The sequence below is a fragment of the Gracilinanus agilis genome, chromosome 4 (assembly GCF_016433145.1).
Source record: "Gracilinanus agilis isolate LMUSP501 chromosome 4, AgileGrace, whole genome shotgun sequence".
Classification (NCBI taxonomy): domain Eukaryota; kingdom Metazoa; phylum Chordata; class Mammalia; order Didelphimorphia; family Didelphidae; genus Gracilinanus; species Gracilinanus agilis.
The window spans coordinates 34,673,236-34,700,906 of NC_058133.1; the positions used below are offsets into that span (position 1 = coordinate 34,673,236).

At 46.2% G+C, this 27,671-nt stretch overlaps 1 protein-coding gene across 2 annotated transcripts in view; it reads right to left on the minus strand.

Moving 5' to 3' along the window:
• Window positions 1-23,678: 23,678 nt before the first annotated feature.
• The window catches only part of ST3GAL3 (ST3 beta-galactoside alpha-2,3-sialyltransferase 3), a 139,408-nt gene continuing 135,415 nt past the window's right edge, over window positions 23,679-27,671 (minus strand). For both annotated transcript variants that reach the window (XM_044674205.1, XM_044674204.1), the window contains 2 exons: window positions 26,892-27,038; window positions 23,679-24,715 (listed from right to left, as the gene is read on the minus strand). In XM_044674205.1, coding sequence (XP_044530140.1) covers window positions 24,626-24,715; window positions 26,892-27,038 — 237 coding nt within the window. In that variant the 3' untranslated portion in view covers window positions 23,679-24,625. The remainder of the gene's footprint in view (window positions 24,716-26,891; window positions 27,039-27,671) is intronic.

The window sequence follows — 27,671 nt, forward strand, 5'->3', positions numbered from 1 at the left end:
ACTTTTCTATATTATCTTCCTTTTTGTAGTTCAACTACTTGGGAAGACCATCTACAGTTGGTGCCTCTCCTCTCACTTTCTTCTAAACCCTCTGTGATCTGGCTTCCAACCTCATTACTCAACTAAAGTTGTTCTTTCTAAAGTTACTGATGTTCTCTTAATTGCCAGATCCAATCACCTTTTTTCCATCCTTCTTGTCCTTTCTGCAGCCTCTGACAGTTAATCACCTTCTTCTACTGACTACTCTCTCCTCTCTAGGTTTTTATGTTACTGTTCTCTCCTGGTTTTTCCACTTAACTCTCTGACCACTCTTCAATTTCCACTGCTGGACCTTCATCCTGGTCCTGCCCACTAATAATGAGTGCTCTCCAGGGCACTGACTCCCTCTGGATTCTCTTGCTTGGTGATCCCTTCAGCTCTCGTGGATTTAGGGATCATAGCCATGCATATGATTCTCACATTTTATTTATCTAGCTTTAATCTTTCATTTGAGGGAATATGAAAAACTTTAATATATTTTAAAGTTTGTCTTGTGGAAGAGGAATTAGACTTATTCTGCTTGCCTCTAAGGGGCAGGACTATAAGCAACATAGGGAAATTGTAGAGGCTGGTTCAGGCTGAATGCAGAGAAGTGACAAGAGCTGTTCCAGAGTTGGAAGGGTCTGACCTAATTGGTGCTGAATTCCACTCAATAGGTTAAAGCTTTCTAGTGTCCCATTGGTCAGGGATATTAAAGATGAGTATTTTTAGTCAGGTCTTGGGTGCCTCTGGTGCTCCCCATTGCTGAACTTCACTTATATTTCCTCAGACACTGATCTGAGCACCTATACTAAAGCTTGTTCAAAATCCATTGTGGGCTCCCTAATGCATTTCTGATTAAAATATGGTCTCCTCAGCTCAACCCTGGAGATTGACAGCATTCTGGACACAACCTCCCATTCTGGCTACCTCTCGCACCAGCCTCCTTCACTTCTAAAACTTCCTTCCACTCATGCTGGTCTACAAACTCAAAATTCCATCTGCTGCCTCTGTTTTTTCCCAATTCATGACCCATACCTGCAACTCCTTCCCTCTATACTTGCCTTTTGGGAACTTCCTTCTAGGATCTTCCTTCTAGGATCAGTCCAGGTGCCACTTCTTTTCTAAAGTCCTTCATTTGTCCTCTAATTGGTGTTTTCTTTCTTCTCAAATTTTCCAAGAATCTTTTGTCTGGTCTCTCCTTTTGCCCCTTCATTTTGTACTGTATTTAGCAGGGTCTGTAATGGGGAATAGCTTTGGGAGTTTCTGAGCAACCACAAGAGCTACCATATGAGAAACTGAGTCAGCAGGTCATGGGATATATGAAGATGACTGAGTATAGGTTAATCTTGTTGCAGGAATGAAGCCAAATGAAAAGATGGAAGATAGTGGGAAAAGCATAAGCATTTATATGGCACTTATTATGTGCCAGGCACTGTGCTAAAACTTTATAAATCTTTCATTCAATCCCCATTTAACAAGTGAGGAAACTGAGGCACTCAACTAATAAGTGTTTGAGGCCAAATTTGATCTCAGGTCTATCTAATGCTCTATTCACTGCATCACCTGGCTGCTTCAGGAAAGACTTTGGACCTAGAGATTCTTCCCATACAGCTGAGATGGGGCAGGTAGGTAGGCAGATAGTAGTCTCTAATTACTTATAGCTTCTGGTACTGCTGCAGATATAATCCCAGCTGATCCAAGACCAAGGCAGAGACTGGATTGGTGAGTGGAGCCAATGACCAGAGGCTGAGACAGCTAGACTGGACTGGAAACCACCCTGAGACCTCAGCTGTTGGGGACCCTGGGCCAAGAGAAGGAACCCAAGCTTCTGACCTTCTCATTTGTTTTCTCTAATTGTTTTCAGAGTTAATCTGTGGGTCCTTAGACTTGTAACTCTTTCCTCAAACTTTCCCCCTTATATTCCTGGGAAGTGAGAGGGAAGTAGAACTGATCAATGGGAGGCAGACAGAGGGTGCCACCTACTAGGTCCTAACTAGCTCTCATATTGATTTCTTTGCTCAATCAAATTCCTACATAGGAGTCAACTAGGGGGCTCAGTAGACAGAGAGCCAAGGCTAGAGACCCTGGGCAAGTCACTTAAGCCCCATTGCCTAGCCCTTATTGCTCTTCTGCCTTAGAACCAGTATGTAATATTGTTTCTAAGACAAAAGGTAATTTTTTAAATGCCTGTGTGATCCCAGTGTGGATAGCCTGTGTAAAAGAATATAACAAGTCCTTTGGATAAAGAGGGGAAAATTTCCTAGGAAAATTATGATGGGTGCTAGAGCCCCACTGAGGTCTCTAGAATCCTCATGTTTTAGAGCAATTCTTTGTGCAAACTCCTAGATCAACCCAACCTTTAGCATAATGCCTGGCACTTAATAAACACTTAGTAAATATTTATTAATTCATGTTGAATTGTGGTCAGTGCTGGGCTGCCATGGGAAGTCTGGGTGTTTGGGGTAAGGGGAAGTAGGGTAAAAATTTGTCAAGGAGTGCCCTCTGGTGAGGAGCAGTGATAGGACAGCCTTTGGGAAAGCCAGCACATGCACACAGGATGTTCAGACAAAACCACTTTATTGGTGACTTGAGGTATTCTATCACCTGGTGTCTAAATGATAGACCACATACCCAAGGCATGCAAACTTAATGAATTATTTAATCGATAAATGACAGCCTGCTTTTCTGTAGGCTTACAAAAATCACAAGACTAGCCAGGCACAGGTTGGTAGCAGGATCACTTGATTACTATCACAACACTTCAGATTCACCAGGGATGCCTACCAAATGTACAAATATTTGGTTTGATATTTCCTTTCTTTTTTAAATCCATCCCTTCCATCTTAGAATCAATACTGTGTATTGGTTCCAAGGCAGAAAAGTGGTGAAAGTTACACAATGGGGGTGAAGTGACTTGCCCAGGGTCACACAGCTGGGAAGTGCCAGAGGTCAGATTTGAACCCAGGACCTCCGGTCTCCAGCCCTGGCTTTCTATCCACTGGCTCCCCTAGATTTCTCTTGTTTTACTTTTCTTTTGAGCAGGTTACCCACTGTGGAAATTTTGGGTGGATTAGGTTGGAACTTAGTGGGGTGGTTTACAAGATAACTAATATAGACATTAGGAAATTTTCTTTCCCTACCTCTTTCCTATATTCTCTCCTTTACTATATTCTTTTACTATCTCTATTTTAATTAAACTAAATTGTTAATTGTTAAAAGCTGCTAAAAGTTTTCTTTTCTCTGGCTTAAAGGCATAATATTAATTTACAACTCCACTATATTCTCATTAAAACTTAAATTATTAAAAGCTGCTCTCTTATTTCGTCAAAACCCCTATTTTAACCCTTACATTTAATTGGCAACCACGAAGGGACCTCAAACCCACAACCTTCTGATCTTTTTCCTTGCTTTTTACTGAAACTCTCCCTAAGTCAAGTTCCTAGCAGTTAATTCTGTTACAGCCGTTGATCCTTTATGTTAAACAGCACCATCTACTGACAGAAAGTAGAACTGCAAACAAAATTAACAATTAGATTAACTCTGATTCTGAGTAGTCTAGTTCAAGATATGATGCTGTTTCTTGTCTAGCTAAAGTGGCTTATTATCCAACAGAATATTTCACAGTGGCTCTATATAGCACTATTCCTATCTGTACTCATACCAATAGGAGGCCTGGCATTCTACCTATTCCTCAGGAAAAAAAACAAAACAATAATTTGTTCAACCTCAAAGCTGAACTAAAAGCTCATGTTGAAAAAAACTCGAGTAACTTTGAGAAGAAGCTGGAGGAAATTTTGGGGAACCTCAAGACTTATATAAAAAGCATTGAGATTGAGAGCCAGGCCTAGAGACGGGAGGTCCTAGGTTCAAATCCGGCCTCAGACACTTCCCAGCTGTGTGACCCTGGGCAGGTCACTTGACCCCCATTGCCTACCCTTACCACTCTTCCACCTATAAGTCAATACACAGAAGTTAAGGGTTTAAAATTAAAAAAAAAAAGCATTGAGAAAGGTTTGAGAAATCCCCAGAGTAAGAAGGGAGATTTATCTCTCAATATTCCCTCATCATTAGAGGCAACTCAGTCTCTGTCCAGTCCTGCCTCATGCATTTCTGCTCATACTCAAATCACCTCAACTCCTCCTCGTCCTGTTCTATCTCTAAATCTACCCAAACTCTTCCCACTCAACTTATTTCCCCACCTACACTTATTACCTGTTCTATGGCAACTCAAACACAAAGCCAAGTGGCAGAAACCTAAAATAATTCAGTTATAGGCCTATTTCTCTTAAAAGAAGTACCCACCTTTAATAAGAATGGAGATATAATTTTGCTAAGGCATTATACTCACTCCCCCCCCCAAGAGATTGAGAGATTCAAGCAAAATATTTCTTCTTTTGAAGATGATTCAATTGTGATTATTAAAAAGCTAGAGAGCATTTTTTCTTTTTTTTAATTTTTATTTTGAATATTTTCCCAGTTACATGTTTCCTGTTCTTTCCCTCTCCCCCAAATCCCCCTATCTCCCCTTAGACGATGCACAATTCCACTGGGGTTTACATGTATCATTGGTTAAGACCTAATTCCATATTATTGATAGTTGGACTAGAGTTATCTTTTAATGTCTACATCCCCAATAATATCCCCATCAGCCCATGTGTTCAAGCAGTTGTTTTTCTTCTGTGTTTCTCCTCCCACAGTTTTTCCTCTTAATGTGGCTAGTTTTCTTTCTCATAAGTCCCTCAACCTTGCTCTGGATTCTTGCATTGCTGCTAGTAGGGAAGTCCATTATGTTTGATTGTACTACAGTGTATCACACAGTCTCTGTGTACAGTGTTCTGGATCTGCTCCTTTCACTCTGCATCAATTCCTGGAGGTCATTCCAGTTCACATGGAATTCCTCCAGTTCTTTATTCCTTTGAGCTGTGAAAACATGGAGGCACCAGGGATGTTACAATAAATCTAAATGGTTGTGGGTACACACACTGGGTTGTAGGAGAGACTGGACCAGGATAGGGGGACCAGAGATCACAGCTGAGCTGCTCCTAACTGACAAAAAATGGCTGCTGGCCAACTGTCACTACTGGTCCAGAGTCTTTGAAACCAACAGGCAAGGTAAAAGGTTTTAACAGGTTTAATTATGTCCAACTAAAAGGTGGGATAGGGGATTCTACTCTAAAACTTAAATGTCAAAACCACAGGGCAAGGGGAGGACTTCTCTACTCTAATCTTAGTGATCTAAGCAGGCAGAGCCCGAAGGAACAGTAATGGAGTCTCTGAGGGCTGCTTCAAACCTGGCTCCAGCCAGGTTTGACCAGCACAGTTAAGGGGCCCGTGGGTGACTTTGTGGGTTTCTCACGGTAATCCACAGATGATCTTAGGATGCCAAAAGCCAAGGTGGTCCAAGGTATCCAAGTAGAGTGAGCGTGCTTGAGATGCTGTCCACCAGATCCCAAACTCCTCCTCCCCTTGGTGCTGCTCTTTAGTTCTTGTCCCCTTGCTAGATGCCACCACCACATAGGATCCCAGAGAAATCAGGATGAAGGCTGAGATCTCCCAGGGCTAGCAACAGTTTATGCCAACCCCTAATGGAGTCTCTCTCAGGGCACAAGCCACTTCCTGCTCCTTCATTCCATCTTGGAATGCTCCAACCTTCCTGCCCCTAATACTTAATTAATTACTATCTAATCTTCCTCACAACAGAGCACAGTAGTATTCCATCACCAACAGATACCACAATTTGTTCAGCCATTCCCCAATCAAAGGACATTCTCTCATTTTCCAATTTTTTGCCACCACAAAGAGCGAGGCTATAAATATTTTTGTACAAGTCTTTTCCCTTATTGTTTCTTTGGGGTATAATCCAAGCAGTGCTATGGCTGAATCAAAAGGCAGATAGTCTTTTAAAGCCCTTTGGGCATAGTTCCAAATTGCTATCCAGAATGGTTGGATCAATTCACAACTCCACCAACAATGCATTAATGAGAGCATTTTTTTGCATAAATGATCCCATATGGACTGATATTGAAAATTTGCTCCAAGATTTTTTTGACTGAAAAAGAGAAAAATAAAATTGTCTCTCTTATCAACCAGACTCAGGGAAGGAGAGCAGTTCATTGGCCTCTGCAAGACCCAAAATGGAACCCCAACAATGAGTGAGATTACACAAGACTAGAGGCAGACTAGAGAGGCATTATTAACTGCAATGCGAGCTTGCTCTGATAGGCCTGGTACATGGATGAAATTTGAAAATTTTAAACAAAACCCCAATAAAAATCCATCCCAATTTATGGATAGACTTATTGAGCTGGGAGGTAGATATATAGACCTGGATCTTGCCAGAGAAAGGGATGTCAGACAAATAAGGAGACAGTTTGTGAAAAACTGTTATAAAGTGGTCAGAGATTATTTTAAGACCAATTGTCCGAATTGGGCTAATATAGACCTTGAATAATTGAGGAGAGTAGCAGTTTATATATTTAATGGCCATGAAAAGAAAGATGAGGAGAAACGTGACTTAATAGAGACATTAAGGAGAGAAATTAAAAGTTTAAAGGAGGAAATTAAAAGAGAAAAAGCAAATTGAGCAGTGGTCATAGCTTCTTTTCAAGAATACACAAATCAAACACCAATGTGTTACTTCTGGGGAAAAAGGGGTCATGTAATGTTAAACTGTAGAAACTAGAACCAGATACTCAATAACATACATTTTAGAAATAATGGAAACTCTATGAATAACAACTTTAGAAATAATAACAATTATAGAAACAATAACAACAGAAACACATTTAGAAATACTAATCCAAATGAGGCAAATGATAATTTACAACAATATATCCAAATGGGGCTTGCCCATGCTATGCTAAGGGTGGAAATCCCCCTCAATGAGAGGAAACCCAGAGAAATGGCCAAGGATCTTTGTGATGGTATGAAAGGGGAGAAAGGACTCTGGAATCAGAGAGTGAAACCTTTGATTTCCCAGACACTGATATCGTAACACCAGTTATCCCAGTCCATTCTCCCCTACATTATAATGAACAGCATGGAACCCTGAAAGTTGCTTATTATGATTGCCTCTTAGACACTGGAGCTTCCAGATACTGCTGCAAAACTCACTGCCTTACAAGGGCCTGAACTAATTCTAACTTTGGCAACTAGTAACAAATCAGATTTATCCCTTTCTTATAATAAAAAGGAAGTGAAAAATGGAAACAAAAATTCAAAATAAAACAAATTTATGGAGTATGGGTATCATCTGAAGGAAAACCCCTGCTCCCTAGAAGTTTTTTTTTTTATCACCAAATATATCAATCCATTCATAAAAATGGTCATTTTGGAACCCAAGGCATTGTAGACTCTGCTAAAAGAGTATGGAGAGCCCCTGGTATAACTACCATAGCCTTTAAAGTGTGTGCAGCCTGCTCCACCTGTCAAGCATTATAACCAACATGCCTTTTGTGGAAAAGCTTTTGGTGGATGTCCTCTGGCTTACATACCTTTTGAACATCTGCAGATTGATTTTATTACAATGTCAAAGCCTGGACATTATAAATTTTGTCTAGTCATAGTAGACCAGCTGACCAGATGGCTGGAAGCATTTCCTACCACTCAAGCCACAATGGGTTTTGTTGCCAAAGTGCTCTTAAAAGAAATTATACCTCGTTTTGGCCTGCCAGCATGTATTGATTCAGACAGGGGAACTCATTTTACTGATTCAGGTTTTTTCTCACATTTATTCCTGTTTGGGGATAACTCCTAAATTCCATGTACCATATCATTCCCAGAATTCAGGCCAAGTTGAAAGAATGAATAGAGAACTTAATACCATGGTTGGAAAACTAATTTAAAATGGCCTGAGGTTCTTCTTCAAGTCCTATTTTATCTTCAAAGTATGTCCAGGGGAGATCTACACATTTCACCATTTGAGATGATTTTTGGACATCCGCCTATACAAGCTAAGCCTCTTCCCCCTGCATATACTTCATGCTAGGGGGAGATACTTCTATTGCTTCCTATATATGGGATTTACAAATAAAATTAAGAGAACTTCAAGAATCCGGAACTGTAATATAAGCAGGACCTATAGACTTTTCACTTCATGATCTAAACCCAGGAGACAAAGTATATATAAAGAACTTCCAGTGCACAGGGGCAACCGAGACAGTCTGGGAAGGTCCAGTACTTGAAGGTTTCAAGTACTGTTAACCACTCCAACAGCTATAAAAATTAGAGAAAAGACCTTGTGGATACATTACTCCCACATAAAATGAATACCTTCATTCGAAACTTATTGACTATATCCTGTCATTTGCATTGAAGATAAATCTACAGAGACAACTGGACACTATTTTCACTGACAGTGTGATACAGAATTTTTATTTTTTAAATGGGATATTTGATTTTTCCTTGAACTTGAAGCACATGATAAATAATTTTTTTGATTTTGCAATAGAATGAGTTTAGACATCCATTAGCCAATGGGTAAGTGTATAATTTATATTATATTATAGAATTTGTATTTTGTTTTAAATATGTGTACTGGCGTGTATTCTATTTAGAAATGATTACTATTATTATACTTTTATAGGACTATAGAGAAAATTTAAAATAAGTAAATGATAAGTGTTACAAAGTGTTTATAAGTGTTGGTCAACACCTGCCTCAGGGGAAATTGATTGCATATTTTTATGTATTATCTGTTATATACTTTTTTATGTAGTATCTATTAGATTTAAATTGATATCTCCAGGTTCTTATTTTCTATAGAGTAGAATTTTCATAAATTCTAAGATTTAGGATTGTATTATTTGTAATTGTAATTTGTAATTATTTATAACTGGGAATTGTATTTTATAAAACCATAGAGACAGGAAGTGAGGTAGAAAGGAGGATATAAAAGGAGCCAGGTGAGTTGGTCAGCCTGTCAGTTGCTGACAGTTGTGAGGAAGTTGGTTGCTGGGTGTTAGTTGGTCATTGGGGGTTGGTTGCTAGTGGTGTGGATTGGTGATAAGTTGGTGGTTGGCATTTCGTTGCTGAAATATAAAGGTGGGCTTGAGCTTACTAAGAGGGCTTTTGGCTTTAGAGGGCTTTTTGCCTTTTGGGTTTTTGTTTTGGGCTGCTGAGTTTTTCCCTTCCCTTTAACTTTTTGGGAGGTGACTGGTTTTCATTGACAGAACTAATTGGGGTTGGATTAAACACTGATTGGATTGGTTCTGATTGGGTTGGATTGGGTTGCAACTTTGTGGGGTGGTTGTTTATAGGATAACTAGTATAGACATTAGGAAATTTTCTTTCTCTACCTCTTTCCTATATTTCTCTCCTTTACTATATTCTTTTACTATCTCTATTTTAATTAAACTAAATTGTTAATTGTTAAAAGCTGCTAGAAGTTATCTTTTCTCTGGCTTAAAGGGATGATATTAATTTACAATTCTACTATATTCTCATTAAAACTTAAATTATTAAAAAATGCTCTCTTATTTTGTCAAAACCCCTATTTTAACCCTTACAAAACGGGATGTTATTTTAGTTTTTTGTTATGCTGTTTTATTAGGACATTGTTGTAGACCAGCTGCTTGTGATGTAGGAATTCTAAGGAAAGAGGTACCCAAAACCAGGGTGATTAGTCCAAACTTTATTAGGGTATTTGTTTATAGGAGACCCTTGTAGCAGTACCTTTAGAGAGACAACAAGTAGCAGGGCACAAGTCCACAGAGTGGCTTTGTTCTTAAGTTATTTACATGACTTTGACCCAAACTTCTTAAGTACAGGTGGGTTGAAACATGAAGGATATATGTGGAGGGCATGTGGCTGAAGTTGAAGGATATGTAAATGTTCAGTCAAGATGGAATTGGCTACTGGCCACACATCATTCTTGACCTGGTGAAAAATTTTTTTCTTTAAAAAAATTTATTTTTTAGTTTTGATATTTTTCTTTTGAAATTTTGAGCAGTGAATTTTCTCCCTCCCTCCCACCCCTCCCTATCCATGGAGAAGACAAGCAATATGATCTGTTATACATTTAAATCATGCAAAACACATTTTCATATTAACCATATTTTTTAAAAACCAAGAAAAATAAAGTGAGAAAATTATACTTCAATTTGCTCTCACAATTCATCAGTTCTCTCTCTGGAGATGGATAGCATTTTTTCATCAAAGGTCCTTTGCAATTACCTTGGGTCACTGTATTGATTAGAGTAGCCAAGTCCTCCACAGCTGGTCATCATTACAACACTGCCATTACTGGGCACAATGGTCTCCTGGTTCTTCTCACTTCACTTTGCATCGGTTCACGTAGGTCTTGCCATGTTTTTCTGAAGCCACACCTCTCGTCACTTCTTATAGCACAATAGCCCTTGGACCCCATCACATGCCACAGCTTGTTCAGCCATTCCCTGGTGACGGGCATCCCCTTAGTCTCCAGTTCTTTGCCCCGGTGAAAATATTGACAAGTTTCTTGCCCATGGCACAACCATGACCCATCCATCTCACGATGCTACTAACGCTGATCTGCTTAACCCACAGAGTGGTTTTTTATTTCCAGATATCAATTTGGAAATATTTCTAATTCCTTTACTGGAGTCATTTTTCCATGTCAGATTCTGGACATCTAAACATTCCCGAAGAATACAAATACGCTCTGCTGGAGAATGCCCTTGGTTATTTGTGCAGTGCGCTGTGGCTTTTTGCTTCCACACTGCTCCTTTGCATGTGGTACCAACTCTGTGTATTGCTTAAATATTTACAAGCTAATTGGTGTGCAGGATTATTATCTCCAGCTGTTATCTACCTGTGCTGATTTGTTGTGGTACTAATGAACATATTTGTTTTACTGCTTTGTGAGTGGCATGTTCTTACGTGTCTGGCTGCTGGCTTTTCCGTGTTTTAATTTGTGGGCTATCATTTTAACTAATATTTGAACAAATGCTAGATGAAATTTGAGGAAATTTTTGTGAAGTGCAGAGAGGTTTCTAGATCTTAGTTTAACCTTGAGGAACTGCTGCTGGGCTACCAGGAGTTGGGCTCTTGGACTCCCTGTTTTCTATCCAGGCATGTACCTTGGACTGGGTTCCATTCTAGGAAGCCTGCATCTAATTAGTGAGATTAGACTCTCTGTTGTCACCCTCTTTGCCTTGTTAAATTCCCCATCCTGGCATCCTGAGATTATTTTTCTTATGATTCACATTTCGTGCTTTGCCAAAAGAGGGGAGTAAAAATGTTTTCAGTGTATAGTATGGGTCAGGTTACTGACAACTTACTGACAACACTTACAAATGGCCATTAACAGGACAGGATTCGATAATTTAATTTATTGTTGCTGGTACAACCTCTGGAAGGCTGATGATTAAACTTCTTTAGAATATAAGAAAATCTGAATTCGCAGCACAGTTAATGATACATGTTGGCTTTTCTCCGTCCAGGCTTTTCCCAGTTTGTGTCTTCTGGGAAAATGGCCAGGTCGGAGCCAATCCTGATGTGTTCTATTGTGCGATAGCTATTGAATGTGATGATAATGTTGATGTGATGACACCATAGGATGTTCAGTGGCACCCTGGATGATTATATGTGATGTTGGGGAAAACTCTCATGGGTCTATTGGATATTACTACTTATTACAATACTTCTGGTATATTTTTTCCCATTCGTTTAAGTGTATCTTACTTAGTTTTTCAGGGATGGGCTGCAAACACTTTGGTTGAGAGGAGGCATGTAGAAAAATCTTGGAGGAGTCTGAGGAGCCTTGTGGTCGTTCACAGGGAAAACTGAGTCAGTAGTATATTTAAAATAGGAACTGACCAAATATGATCTCAGGAAAAGGATAGAGTCATTTGAGAGGAGAATGGGAAATGAACACACATTTATTAAGTACCTTCTATGCACTAAATACTGTGCTAAACAATTTACAAATATCTCATTTGATTCTCACAACCTGGGACGTAGGTATTTTATAGCTGAGGAAACTGAGGCAGGTGGGGTAAGGGATTTGCCCAGGATCTTATCACTAATAAGTATCTGAACTCAGGTCTTCCTGACTCTAGGTCCGGAGATATCAGGCAACAGGGCCAAGATTTTGACTGTGGACATTTAAGTCAGCTCCTCCATCCCTTTTCCCGTCGCTAGCATTGCCCTTGAGAAAGACTTCCAGCCTGTAATTTCCCACATTGAATTCCCCATTCCCCACTCAAATCCATTCCTTCCATTCAGCTGGGATCAGGAAAACAAAGTCTTGAAGCTTTCAAATGGGTCAGGCCATCAGCACGTGTTTGTTGCTTACCATTGCACACAGGAGGACGAGTCTTCACTTTCTCTTACTCTCTTCTTAGTTCTCTGCAGTCTGGCTTCTCACCACATCATTCCACTGACACTCCACAGTTGCCAATGATTTCTTAATTGCCAAATCCAGTGGTCTTTTCTCAGTCCTCGCTCTCTTGGACCTCTCAAGGCTCAGACTCTGTTGATCACTTTGTCCTTGATACTTTCTTCTGTCTACATTTTTATTACTCAGCTTCCTTTCCTTGTTCTCCTCCTATCTGTCTAACTGCTCCTTCTCAGGCTCCTTTGCTGGATCTTTATTCAGGACATTCTCACTAACTGGGAATGTCCCCTAGGGGCTTCATGTCTTCTCTCTCCATCTTGTTAGCTCCCACAGATTCAATGATCATCTCTTTGCTGATGATTCTCAGGGCTACTTATCCAGTCTTAACTTCTCTCTTGACCTCCAGATTCTCATTTCCAAACCACATGTCCCAGAGATATCTTAAAATCGACTTGTCCAAAACCAAGCTCAGTATTTACATGCGCACGCGCGCGCACACACACACACACACACACACACACAAAGAGAGAGAGAGAGAGAGAGACAGAGAGAGAGAGACAGAAGAGAGGGAGGGAGAAAAGATAGAGAGGAGAGAGGAAAGAGGAGAGGGAGAGAGAGAAGGAAAGGAGAGAGAGGGAGGGAGGAGAGTGGGAGAGAGAAAAGAGAGAGGGAGAGAGATGGAGAGAGAGAAGGGAGGGAGGGAGAGAGGGAAGAGGAGAGGGAGAGAGAGGAGAGGAGAGGAGAGGAGAGAGAGAGAGAGAGAGAGAGAGAGAGAGAGAGAGAGAGAGAGAGAGAGAAGAGAGAGAGTCAGAGTCATTAAACTCTAGTCATTCTTCTGTTTAAATATAAAATTCCCCAATACCCAAAACCCTTCATAACCTGCCCTCCATTCCCACACCTTTCCAGTCTTCTTTCACCTTGTGCCCCTTCCCATGTACTCTTCCATCCAGGGCTTCCGGCCTCCTTGTTATTCCTCACATGGGACCCTCCATCTCTGCTTTTTCACTGGCTGTCCCCCATATCTCGAATTCTCTCCCTTCTCCTCTGCCTTCCTTTGAGCCTCAGCTAATGAGACTTTCTCACAGGAAGCCTTTCCAGGGCCCTCTTGGGCATTCCAGTGCCCTCTCTCTGAGATTACCCCCAGTTTATCCTGGGCATTGCTGTTTGTCATGCAAGAGGTCTCCTTCATGGGGACTTTCATGACAGGGCAGCCCATTAATTATTTTCCATTTCTGCTCCACTGAATAGTCTGATCAGTGACAAGAGGGCTCTTGTCTTCTCTCTCCCTCTCAAAGAATCCGCCACTGTTGCTGCTGCCATTAACCTAGTAGTTGATGACCAGTATTAGGAAGGAACCGATGGTATCAGTTGCCTTTCTGTCATCTCACAGGCTCTGTAGGGAAGGTAAGAAGATCCCTGACCCTCTGCTGATAGACAACCCTCAGTGGTCCCTTGGTCCTTCCCCAGCTGGGACAACTGCAGGGATTCACAGTGAAAGAGCATTGAAAGAAAAGCCCACTTTCCTCACAAGTCATGTGGTTTACAAATGCATAAAATGGGGGAATAAGGCTCTGTCCCCTTAGATGTGAGAACTAAAGGAAGTCATATGGATTCCTCCCTGCAAGGTGTGAAGGGATGGGCAGAATTAGTCCAAGCCTGTGCCTGAGCTCTCTTTCCCGAGTAAGTGATTAAGCATCAGGTTGGAGGTGGATGTGCCCGGCACGGAGGCTCCCTCGTGAGTACAAGAGGCCTGGGAGGCCTGGGTCCAGTGGGGAGAGCTGGCCGGTGGCAAAGGGAAGCTTCTGCCCTGGAGAAGATAGCTCCAATGAGAGGTCGGAGCCAGGCTGGCCATTTGACCAGCAATATGTTCTAGAGTTGTTTGGCGGGACAGAGATGAGGAAATGCGGCGTACCTCGTCAACGCTCCCACGTATTGCTTGATCTTCTGATGAGGTGTTGAGCGTCAGCTTCCAGCAGGCAATAATGGTCCTCAGCAGCTGTTGCCGAATTTGTTTTGACTTGGGCCTCGGGCCTCGTAGGCATTTCATAAATGCTTGTTGACTGCTGGCTAACATTATAATGGTCTGCCAATCCTTCGAAGGGCTGCCATGGGTAAGAGGCATTAGGTAAGGTATGTTCAGCTTGGCCCAAGGGGGCAGAACAGGGAGCAATGGGTGGAAGACAGGCTTGGGGTGAGCAGAAATTTTTGATAATTGGAGTTCCCCAAAATGGAATGGAGACTGGGTGCCTCAGGAGGTAGTAAGTTCCCCGTCTCCAAACACAGGTTAGAGATATTGTGGATGGGGCTTCTTGGTGATGTAGAGACTGGACACATCAAGATCCCTTCCAGCCTTGACTCGGGGACCCTGAAGAGGCTGGTCAATTCCAAGGCGAAAGAAGTCCTAGCCAGAGAGGTGGGGATGGTCGGAGTCAAGAAGCCCCAGATTGTGACAAGGGTCAAAAGTGAGCCTCTGAGTGTAAGGGAGTGAGAGAGATGAGGGGAAGGAGCTTGTGGTTGGGCTTAGGCAGAGGCTCCTGAGGACAGGGTCTGGGAGGGGGTCCAGGGGAATCTGGGTCTGCCACAGGGCCACCACTGCAGTCCCCATAGATGCTGGCCAGGGCTGGGTTGCAGAAAGTGCTGAGTTCCAGTCACTGATAGAATATGGAGATGGAAGTGAGAGGTTACTGTGCTAGAAGGTTCCTGTTTTTCCCTAGCCACAGAATTAGCCTGCCTTGGCCTCAAAGCCCTCTGGCCTCTGTCCTCCCTTCTAGGATGAGGCACATCCCCAGCTACCTCTTCTCCTTCCCTCACCTCCTCCTCTCTTAAGTTTTCTCCTAACTTCTGTTTTCTGCCCATCCTCAGCGACCCCCCAATCTCTTGGTCATTGGAGGAACTCAATATGCTTGCTGGGTAATGGGGGTTGTGCATGTAGAGACCATATCAAGATAGCTGAGAGTGTGGTGGGAATGGAGCCCCCCAAGGCATTCAAGACCTGGTGGGGGGCTGTCGAGCTGGAATTGTGGGGGTAGCTCTTCAGAAAAGCCTGGGTCAGCCTCAGCCTGGTTCCCTGGGCCATTGCCCTTTCTATGGTGTCTTTGGGCTCCTTTTGCTGATGGCATCCTTCTAAGTCACGAGCGGTTGGGAAGCCTCTACATGGACCCCGTGAACACAGGCCTGTTCTCGGTCTGTCTCGGCAATTCGGCTTTCATGGTAGGTAACAAGCGGGATATCTTGGCCCCTGGATTTTTATAGCCAGCTCAGCAATCGATGCCCTGAGGAGGAGGGCGGCTGGCGAGGAGACATAGGGCCCATGTTAGGTAGGAACTGCCACGAGGGAGCCTGTTCTTCCCAGACTCCTGTGGGATAAGGGAAAGCACGTCCCTGCATTTTGAGGAGGAACACTTGTATTTTTTGATTGCTCATTTTCTCTATCTCCTGACTTCCTTTCACTCCCTGCCCCAAATCCCACCTTCTAGAGGGACCCTCACCCAGTGACTCTTCATTCTTGTACTTTCTTCCTATTGATTATTCCCAATTTATTCTAGAAATAGAATTCCCATAACTTATATGCTATAACTAGAAATTGTACCCAGTTGTTTGCATCAAGTCACCCCCCTCCCCATTACACTGTGAGTTATTTGAGTAGGGACTGACTGGTTTTCCCCACTCCCTTTCTTTGTGCCCAATGTGTTTAGCAACATACCAGGCACATAGTAGGCATTTAAATGTTTTTTCTTTACTTAAAAAAAAAAAAAGCCTTTACCTTCTGTCTTGGTAAGAATTCTAAGAAGAGCGGCAAGGGCTAGGCAATTGGGGTTAAGTGACTTGCCCAGGGTCACACAGCTAGAAAGTATCTGAGGTCAAATTTGAACCCAGTTCCCACTAGAATCTTCTTGACTTAAGTGATTAAATGTAACTAGAGTACTAGAAACTGGTATCTATAGGTGGAGGCAGGGGATAACTAGCTGGTTCAGTAAATAGATAGCCAGGTCTAGAGATGAGGTCCTGGGTTCAAATCTAGCCTCCAATACTGCCTAGCTTTGTGACCCTCACCCATTGCCTAGCCCTTACTGTTCTTCAGCCTTGGAACCAATACATAATATTGATTCTCTGACAGACAGTAAGGGATTTTTCACTTTAAGTGGGAAGAGCACAGCCAGTACAGGCGAGAGTCAAGAGCAGCAGACAAGACACCCTGACCCTCTTAGGGGTACTCCGGAATCCAGAGGGGCTGATGTAGTTGGCCTCATTCTGGGAGGGTGAGGTCAGAAAGCAATCATTACAACTGAGTGCTTGTTGTGGAAACGTAGATAGGCATGTGACCAGATTGAAATTAAAGGGGCTTATTATCTTTTTTCCTCTCTTAGGTTGCAATTTGGTTTTTAGCTGTGTTTCTTCTACTGTTTGCAGCTTAAAGACCGGCAGAGAAAATGGGAGCCCAACAGGATCTGTGAATTCAGCTTTTTGTCTTGTTTTTGAGGAAGTGTCATAATAGCTAGCTGGTTTCAAAGTTGGGAAGACTTGGGTTCAAGTTTCTCCATTCCCCCTTATACCTTTATCAGTTCTAGTAACAACTCTAAGACAGAAGAGCAAGGGCCAAGCAATTGGAGTTAAATGACTTACCCAGTGTCATATAGTTAGGAAGTATCAAAGACCACATTTGAACCCAGGACCTCCCATCACTGGCTTTTTATCCACTGAGCCACCTAGCTGCCCCTCTATCTTTTAAAAAAAATTTTTTTTTTTAAATTTTAAACCCTTAACTTCTGTGTATTGACTTATAGGTGGAAGAGTGGTAAGGGAAGGCAATGGGGGTCAAGTGACTTGCCCAGGGTCACACAGCTGCCCCTCTATCTTGATTCACCATCTTCCCCAGTCCTGATCTTTTCTAATTTTCTCTTTGCCCCCCACAAAACTAAAAAGAAGCCCTTTTGTTGTTTCTAGAATGTTCTGCATCTCAGTTCAGCCCATTCTGGTTTTTTGTCTCCACATTATGCTGATCTATACACATGAATTCCTCCCCTTCACTTTCCATCTCTCCTCTTTTTTGTGTTATCTCCCTCCATTGGGTTGCTTCTGCTTGAAAGCAGAGACCTGTCTTGCCTGCTTGTATTTGCACTTCTAGTACTTAGCACAATGCTTGGCACATAGTATGGAACAAATTCCTTCTCTTTGTCTCTGCCTCTTTCCCCAACTATGGGGTTTTGTGGATCTGTCCACTTTTTTGCATCAGTCCTGTGGAATATGCCCCTTCTTCCTTCTCTGTACTAGATCTTTTAAGAGCTAAATTTTATCAGAGAGCTCCCTGTGCAGCCACATCAGATCCTTCTAGATGGCTCTCCCTATTCCCATTTGTGTTGTTAGGATTTTCTCATGCGCTCATTTCTTTTAGTGTCTCTGGCCACAAGATGATGCCTATTACAGAAGAGGTATTAATGAACGGTAGCTGATTTGAATAACTGTTTAAATCTCTGTCCTTTTGAGATGACTCAAACTCTAGAGGTGGCTTCCTGCACCTAGATTCCAGTTATCTCAAAGGCAAGGATGTTCTCTCAAGGTTCATTCTCCAGCTCATTCTTCCTTATTAGTCAGAATCCCAATAAAGTATGATCTAGAATGTCTAGTTTTGGAAAACACATTGGAGAGAGGGACTTATGGGAGAACCATCACTGGGTTCAGCATCAGAAGATCAGAGTTTGTGGTCAGACACTCACTCGCTATGTAACATTTATGGTCTCTTCATCTATAAAATGGGGTAATGCTTGCAATACTTACCCTGAAATCTCTCTCAGACCCTGGGACCTCCTCACTCTGGAGTATCACTCCACCACACGGGCCCCCTTCCTCATACGGATGAGTTCTTCCTGGGACCTCCATATTGGGGAAGGTCTAAGCCAGCCAATCTTTATTCACCCACTGTGATTACTGAATTACTTCACTGGGTCAGTGCTTTCCACTTTATGGACTAGCACCATGCCTCCCCCCACCTCCATACCATCATGATTTCTAGCTCCCTTTTGTGTATCTTCCCCAATTAAAATAGCTCTTTGAAGGCAGGGACTGCTTTTCTTTTGGCTTGGCACAGTGCATGATGGAGCAGAAAATGCATAATAAATGCTTTTTAACCTTGCCTACTTTATAGGGTTGTTGTGAGGAACATACTCTGTCAACCGTATTATTATTTTATCAAACCCACTGAATGATCCATAAATTTCTTGTATGGAAAATGGCCATCTCACCTCTGCTCAAGAAGCTCTAAAGACAGGGAGCTCACTACCCTACCAAGTAGCCTGGGCCATTTTTGGAGGGCCTTGTTTTACTTGTGCTGCAATCCGTCTCTGTGTAACTTCTACCTGTTTGTTCTGGTTCTACTCTCTGGGATCAAGCAGAATAAAGGACATCCTCCTCCAAGGCAATACTTAGGAGTGTTGGTGAACAATAATTGGTAAACTGAATAGACTCTCTATTGTTATTTTTTAAAAATCCCTACCTTCCATCTTAGAATCGATATAGTATTGGTTCCAAGGCAGAAGAGTGGTAAGGTCTGGGCAAGGAAGATTAAGTGACTTGCCCAGGGTCCCACAGCTAGGAAATATCCGAGGCCAAATTTGAACCCAGAATCTCCCATCTCTAGACTTGGCTTTCCATCCAATGAGCCACCTAGCTGCCCCCATTGTATTGTTATTAATGACTATTACCCTTCCCCTTCTAGTGAGCCAGGCAATGTGTACAGCTACAGGGGTAGCTGGAGAGACTCTGACCTAGAGATTTCAGGAGCAGTCATTTCTTGAACTTAACAATGAGGACTCTGGGAAAGAGCCAGAGAGGGAAGCAGAGCCAAGAGGACAGAGTGGTAGGGGCCAGTGTGGCTGAGCTCCCCTCCCCAAACCACCTTCAAACAGACCTAAAAAATGCACCAAATCCTGAAGGGGAAAGGCAGAAAAAAGTCAGTGAGTCCTTTATTCAGACCAGCTTGACACAGAGAGACAGACAGGGAGGTCTGTCAACACTGGGAATAGGATCAGGCCAGAATCACATTGTAAATGGCACACTCTGGCACCCAGGAAGTGGCTGTGCACCAGGGCAAGAGATCTCAGATCCATCCAGGGACAGCGACGGGACACAGATGTAAATTGGCAGCTTTATCACCCAGTTCTAGGTCACAGATCCATGAAGATTTGAGAAGAGGATCTGCAAATGGGGATAGGGAAACTCTGGCCAGTGTATGGAGAAAGGAGAGCATTCAGAAGCCAGCAGAAGCAGCAGCAGTGGTGTGGCTCAGACCCCAAGCCAGAGGAGTCTCACCTCCAGCCTAAAGAGGAATAACCAAAGCAGGAAGGACAGACCAAAGGGGAACCCAAAATACTGCTGCTCTGAACCAACAGAGCTTTCCAACTGATGGATAGGGGCTGAATCCAGAAATAGTTTACTATAGCTTAGACCCAAATCAGGGCTCAGACCAAGCTCTAGACCAGACCACTCTGGGAACACTGGAAGCTTGCAGGTCCCCAGCCTGTCTCTGAGAGCCTGGAATGACACAATATTCTAAATCCCCAGAAAGCAGTAACTGGACTAGTCTACTTTCCTGACTGAAGTGCAGCAGCGTCCAGCCCTAACATAAAGTCTGAAGGCTGGAAGAAGACTGGAAGAATGGACAAACAACCAACCAAAGAATCCTATTATGGTAGCAGTGAATCTCAATTCACAAACCCAGAAGAAGAGAACAACTCCAGATATCTGCAAGCAAAGCCTCTGAAAAAATATAGCTTGGGCAAAAATTCAACTAGAATTCCTGGAAGAGACGAAGCAAGAGTTTAAAAATATTTTCATAAAGAGGAGCACTTGAGGAAAAAGTTAGAAAAGAAATGAGAGGTAAGGAACAAAGAATTGGAAAGGGGATTTCGATAGCTTGGCCCAAGAGATACAAAACCTCATCTAAGCAACAAATTCCTTTAATGTTAGGAAGGCTCCAATAGAAGTCAGTGACTTCAGGAGGCAACAAGACAATTAACGCAAAGTCCAGAGACTGAAAAAAAAATGGGAGAAAACGTAAGGTATCTCCTAGCAAAAATGATTGACCTGGGAAACAGATGAAGGAGAAAAAATTAGGAATGAGTGCACAATTTCAAAAAGGGCATGGAATCTTATTTAAAGGCATCATAAAAGAAAACTGCCTTAGAACTAGAGGACAAAGAGGAAATAAAAAGATTCTGCTTGTTACTGTTCAAAAGAAACTCTTGAGATGAAAATTTCCCAGAACATCACAATCAAAATTTTGAACTTCTGAGTTGTAAAAAAATACTGAAAGCAGCAAGAAAGTAAGAAGTCAGATTCTAAGGAGCCACAGTTAGGATTATACATGACTTAGCAGCTGCCACTATGAAAGAGAGAAGAGTTTGGAATCTGATATTCCAGAAGGCAAAGGAGATGGGTTTGCAGCCAAGAATAATTTACCTAGCAAAACTGAGCAAAATTCTTCAGGGAGAAAAAAGATTTTTAATAAAATAGAGGACTTCCAAGCATTCCGGATGAAAAGACCAGAGTCACAGAGAAGCTCTGAAGTTTAAATACAGCAGTGGAGTAACATAAAAAGGTAAATATGATCAATGATAAAGCTAAACTGCTTACATTCAAATATGGGGAAATGATACATATGTCCCCTTTGAATTTTATCACCATTAGATTTCATAGATAGAATCTAATTAGAAAAGGCCTGAGAGTTATTTTGTTTTGTCTTGATGAGCCTAAGAAAAGAATGGGAGGAGGAATGTATTGTTATTATAGATGGGAGACAGAAAGAAAAGTTAGGGGCACTTATCTTACCTGATCAGGGCTTACAAATTAGGAGGGAGGGAAGTAGCTGAGACATGAATGATATTCTCATCTAAGAAGAATATACATATATATATATAAATATACTATATATATACAGAAATGTATTTCTATATACGAAGTATAAATAAGAAAGAGTACAGAAATATATTTCACTCACTAGGGAAATGAGAAGGAACCAGAAGAAGGAAGGAGGAATTTTAGGGAGGTTAGATTAAGGAAGGGATTCATTCTGGGCAAAACAAAGTCTAAGGGTGCACAAAAACAGTGATATCTCTGAGGTATCAAAGAATGGGAATCTGAGAGGGCACCAAAAATTGGAGAATGGATAAACGAATATTGTACTGGACTCATCAGTAGGTTGACCAACTGGGATTCCATAGGAATAAGGATGAAACATGTTATCCACCTCTTTGACTGAGAGGCGAAGGACTCAGAATTCAGAATGAGACAAATAATTTTTTGGACATGGATAACATGGGAATTAGTTTTGATTGACTATACATGTTTGTAATGGGGTTTGTTTTTCTTGTGTTCTCAGTTGGGAGGAGGAGAAGGCCCATTTTGTCTGATTAAAACAGAGCATCAAAAAATTTTTTGTGTTTAAATTTTTTTAAAACCCTTACCATCTTAGAATAGATACCGTGAATTGATTTCAATACAGAAAAGCAGGGTCACACAGCTAGAGAGTATCTGAATCCAGATTTGAATCCAGGACCTCTCATCTCTAGGTCTGGCTCTCAATCCACTAAGCCACTTAGCCGCCTCTAAATGTTTAAACTCGGGGTGGGGGGTGGAATCTGGAGGGGTGGTAGTTAGATGGGCATATCTTGGTATGGGATTCCTGTTCTCCGGACCCATTCCCCCTTCAGACCATTGAGGCCCCTAGGATTTTTACAGGTTGTTCTGTTGCTTTTGGCAGTGAACTAATGAGAGTTGCTAGTAGGGCCATGAGAAGTGCCAAGTGGCTCCATATACCCACTAAGACCCCGGGGTTGGGCAGCCCTCCCTTAACTGTCCAAACTTTTTGTCTCTGCTCCCTCACAGAGGAGGAGTTAAAGGAGAGAATCCTTTTGGTCTCTGGTGGCCTGAAACCCTTTCAATCCCAATGCTACTCTAATTGTGAAATATAAAAGAAGGAAGGATGAAAACAAGCATTTATTAAGCTCCTTCTATGTGCCAGGCACTGTGCTAAGTGCTTTACAAATATGATCTCACAACAATACTGGGAGGTAGGTGCTATGATTATCCCCATTTTACAGATGAGGAAACTGAGGCTCAGAGAGTGACTTGCCACTGGTCACACAGCTAGTGACAGACAGGACTGGACTGCAAGTCCAAGGCTCTAGGCACTGGACCACCCGGAGATCCTCCATTGGAGCCTGCCAGGACTGCCAGTTGGCACATCCCTGCTCCCGAGGTGGAGCAGCCCTTAGGGAAGGTGGGAGGGAGGGAAGTGGAAGAGGTGGTAGCATGAGAGCGAGTGCCGTCCGAGAGGGAAATGGGCTGCCTAGGAGAAGAGCCACAATGTGGCAGCCTGAGGTCTAAGTGCCCACTCTGTGCAGGGCACTGCCCAGGAGGCAATGAGAGCACCATGGGGGGGGGGAACAATGCACTTCCTGCAGAGGGGGCTTCATGGGGGCCCGACTCCCCATACCCCAGAGGTCCTCTGGGCTAAAGCCCTGTCTAACCTGTCCCCAGCCTGCCATCCTGACTCCCTCCAGGGAAAGGGTATTGCTTGTTACTGCCCATCCGTGGGCCAGCCAGGTCCCAGGGCCACCCCTCTGGGCCACATGCTCAGGGACACCCAGTGTTATAAGGGCCCCATCTGGCTACTGTGCTTCCTCCTGAGACACTGAGGCACAATCTTAGGGCCCCATGGGAGAGATTCCCCTAAAAGAGTCCTGGGTGCTGTAGTCACTCACTATATTGACTTGGGGCCCCAGTGTGGGGGGCTCTACCCCACCCAGAGCCAGGGGTATGGGGAACCTACCCTCTCAGGGCCTGAGGGATGGAGGGCTCTACCCCTCCAGATTCAGAGGGATGGGGGGCTCTGCCCCACCCAGAGCCAGAGGGAGGGGGGAACACCCCCCCCATCCCGCTAGGCAGCCCCTGCTTTGGGAATTCCCGGTAGGAGAGGCCATGGCTGTTTTCTCTTCCAGGGCAGAGCCCGGGCAAGGTAACAGCTTTGGCGGCAGGCTCTCAGGGTGGCCATGGCAGCCTCCAATTTCTGGAGAGACCTCCTGAGGCCGGGCCAGACCGAGCTTAGAGCTGGGGCTGTGGCCCACTTCTGGCTTGAAGTTCTCTGGAAAAGCCAGACGTGGTCTTGCGTTCCGGTAAAGGTCCCAGCTTCCAGGACAGCCTGGCCTTGTGCAGGCCAAGTGCCCGTCAGAGCGGGGGGTGGGACGCTGGGCCTGGGGCCCAGGTATGGCCGGGGTAGGCAGCTGGGGGCACCAGGCTGGGGGGCCCCGAGACCTGCCAGGGGAGAAGGTGAGGAAGAAACCCAGGCCAGACTGCTGTAGCTTTATTGCTCCTCGGCCCCCGGAGAAGGGCTAGCACAGGCCCCACAGGCTCCTGCTCATCCTGGCCGGGCCGCCAGCAGCAGCAGCAGCCCAGGGCCTTGGGAGACCACCTCTATCCCCTCGGACTCCGGGTCCTCGAGGTCCTGGGGGATGAAGAACGGGCCTGGGCCCCAGCGGCCGTGGCTTCGGCTGAGTGCTCGGCCTCTTCTCTGAGCCTCACGAGGCTCCAAGGGCTCAGGGTGGGTAGAGAATGAGGGGTGGGAGAGAGGAGGGCTTCCCCCCTCCCCTTCCCTGGCTGGCTCCAAGCCTCCCTTTCTGCCGGGGGCAGGGCTGGGAGGGGCAGACTCCCCCCACAACTCCTCAGACCCCTTTCTGCTGTTCCCTGTGCACCCCCACCCGAGGGGGGCAGCCCAGACGTTCCCTGCGATCCTCTCTTTGCCAAACATTGACCAGACTTCATGTCTTCAGCCTTATTTAAAAAATAAATTATCCCCCTCCTCCCTCTCCCACCCCCAACTCTGCATCCACAAAATAAAATAGAATACAGCAAACACTGCGGGAAGAGACTCTCCCAGAGGCCCTGAAGGCCAGACCCTGCTAGCCAGCCAGTCAGGGCCCCCTCGGCCTCAGGCAGGTCTCTCGGGGCAGGCAGAGCCCCCCAGGCCCAGGCAGGTTCCTTAGTTCCAGGCAGGGCTCCTCAGCCCCGGGAAAGGCCCCGTCTGGGGCAAGCGTCTGGCAGGAGGCCCTGCCTGGAGAGTCTGGGCAGATGGAGGCTGGCCCGGGGGCCGCTCCTGCCCCTGCACGACCCTTGGCACTCGGCACCCAGAAGCTCCCCATCCGTCCAGGGGTTCAATGACGGGGCGGGAAGGCGGTTCTGCTCTCCCAGGCCGGGCCTGGCATCCGGGGGGGCTTCCAGTGCCACGTCCCGCGGCCTTCAGATGCCACTGGTGAGATCCGTGATGACGTGGGCCTTCACCAGCTTCCGAAGGAACTCCTTCTCCCGCTGGATGTTGTGTGTCCAGGACTGGAAGTGAGGAGAAGCGCAGTCAGCCCCATGTCCTGGCAGGCCGGACTGGGGAAGGCCCCGATCCCCGCCTGCCCCTTACTGCGGCTCGGGCTCTGCACCCCCATGGGGGCCGACGCCACCCTCTGCCCTCCTCTCTCTGGCTTCCACCCGGCCTCCCAAGCCCAGAAGCTGGGCTTGGTGTGGACCCTCGAATGGGCATCGGGAGGCTGGCGGTGCCGGGCTGTGTGCCTGGGCCGGGGAAGCAGCGGGCTGGGGCTGGGGGGGATTTGGGGCGCTTCCTGGAAGCTGGGGAGCTGGGGCCCTGGGCACAGCCTTTGGCCATAGAGGGCCTCCCCTCTTTCCAGCCCTGGGGGGTCACGGCCATGCCCAGAGAGAAGCGGGCACTGCCCAGGGGCAGGGAGTGGGTGTGGCAGTGGCGACGTCTGCTGGGCTGAATTTTTCTCATTTCTGAGGTGATAAAAACATGTCTAGACCAGCTGCTTTTCTTGGGGGATGAAGGTGCTGCATCAGCGCAGGGCGGGTGAGGGCCCGGGCCCAGGACGCTGCTGCCGGGGTGTCTGGGGCAGGAGGCCCGGGGAGCTGCGGCCACCCTAGGCGCCTGGCCTGTGGGGGGCCCCCTCCTGAACAGAGACGGTCTCTTGTCCCGAAGGAGAGGCCAGCGAGGGAAGGCATCTGGAGTCGGGGCACTCCAGGCCTCGGGCAGGGGCTGCGGGGAGGACTTGCTGCCCGTCCCTCCAGCGACTGGGGCAGCTTGGGGCGAGGAGACCAGGATGGGACACGGGGGCTGGCCAGTAGGCCCCAGGGCTCCTGCTGGCAGGTCTCCAGGCCCGGCCGAGGGCTCGCTGATGTGCCAGGCACTGCTTTCCAGGAAGACCCTGTGGCCACCCTGCTCAGTCACCTCCTCATCCAAGAACACCCAAGAACCTCACAGGGAGTTCACTCCAACCCCTCCCTGAAGCAGCATCCTTCAGAAGTGAGCCTGAAGACCTTATGGATGGGGAGATCATTACCTCACATGGAAGCCCGCCATACTTGTTAAAATGAAAGTCAAACTCCTCCATTTGGCCCTCAAGGCCCTCCCATCACCCCCATGTACACCATCTCTGGTCCTGCCCTCGCCTCTCCCTGGGTACGAGCAGGTCACCTAGCCCCGGCCCATCCAATTTCCCGGGTCCTCAGCCTCTGAACCCCAGTTAGCAGCTGCAGACCAGGCCCCTGGCAGCCTCCCTATGAGGCAGGAAGGTAAGGCCCATCCTGGCCACGGGAGGAGCCTCAAAGAATGGAGCCCAGACTGGGTCCAGCTGCAGCTGCCTCCCCCTGAGACGGAAGGGTGGCAGCTAAGGGGGCCCCCCAAGTTCTGAGGACACTGTGACACCCCCTGGCACCACAGGGTTACCCCCACAAAGGAAGAGGAGCCCCGAGTCTCCTCTGTACCAGGAAAAACAGAAGAACCAACTCGTTCAGAACAGGCCCAGCACGCAGGAGAGAACCCCGGCCTGTGTTTCAGAAATGGGGGAGGGTCCCAGGCTCACAGCCGGCCTCAGGCAGGAGAATCAAGGATGCTGCCTGGAGAGGCCCCAGAGGGCGCAGGCTTGGGCCAGGCCCGGACTGGCTCACAGCGAAGCCCAGAAACTCTGAGCTCCGGGAGGCCTCCAGGCTGCCGGGCCCAACCGGCATTTGGCTGAGGAGCCACAATATGCCCGATGAGGGGGCATCCAGCTTCTGCTCCACCCCTCCAGGGACAGGAAGCTCCCTCCCTCCCTCCCTCCCGAGCTCGCTGGGCCCTGGGCATGTCCCCTCTCCTTGCTTTAGCCGGGCCTCCCTGGGCCTGGACGCCGGCCCTTCCCCAGCCTGGTACTCCCCCAGCCTGAGACCCCTGAGTGGGGCCGCTCCTCCCTCTGGGCTCTTCTGGCCGCCCATCACGGCCCCCCCCCTCATAGCCCTCCCCCTCGGCTCCTTTTCTCGCGGGCCGCTGAGTCTCCATATTAATGCCAACGAGATCTTGTTTTCTCAGAGGCAGCCCGCAGAGCCCTTTGGGGCCTCGGACCCAGCACCCTCCCTCCCGGCTTTGGGCCACCCGAAGGTTGGCTACGTTGGCTGGCCCGGCTCCGGGGGGAGGCGGGGGGGAGCCTCCTTCCCAGTCCCGAGACTGAGACAAGCGGCCGGTTCTTACCTCCTTGATGGCCGCCATGCGAACAGACTCGTAGTAGTGAAGCGGGGCGTTGGGCGAGCTCATGTCGTAGCCGAAGCCGGCCACCGCCACCTGGTCGCAGCTGTGCAAGGCCATGGTCACGGCCACCGTGCCCAGAGTCGGGATGTTCTGGGGAGGGAAGAGCCGCTGAGAAGGGGAGGGGCAGCACCGGATGGCCCCCAGGGAGGCCCAAAGGCTCCGGGCCAGCCCTGGAGGACGCAGAGGCCTGTGTGCGCCCCTGTCTGTGCTCGGCTCCACGCGGGTCCGTTTGGTGTCTGCACATACGTGTGCATTTTAATAAGTGTGTGCGGCACGCTTATGGCCCAGGCTTCCCTGAAAGCTCCTCCTCATCCAGGCCAGCCGAGTCCCTGCAGGCTTCTGGGCCTAGCTCGCCTCCGGGGCAGGCCAGCCTGGGGACTTCCCAAAGAAACACCCTCAACAGGCGCCTTCCTGGGGCTGAGCGGCTCAGGACTGAGAGGAAGCGTGGCCAGGTCACACGGCCCGCTCTGGGAGGGCTCCCTCTCCCCTCCCTGTCTTTCTGTCTGTCAGGCTGTCCGTGTCTGTGTGTCTGTGTGTGTGTGTGTGTCTCTCTCTCTCTCCTTTCTCCTCTCTCTCTCTCTCTCTCTCTCTCTCTCTCTCTCTTTCTCTCTCTCTGTCTCTCTGTCTCTCTCTTCCTCTGTCTGTCTGTCTCTCTCTCCATCTCTTCCTCTGTCTGTCTGTCTGTCTGTCTCTCTCCACTCTTCCACCCGTCTCACCCCTTTG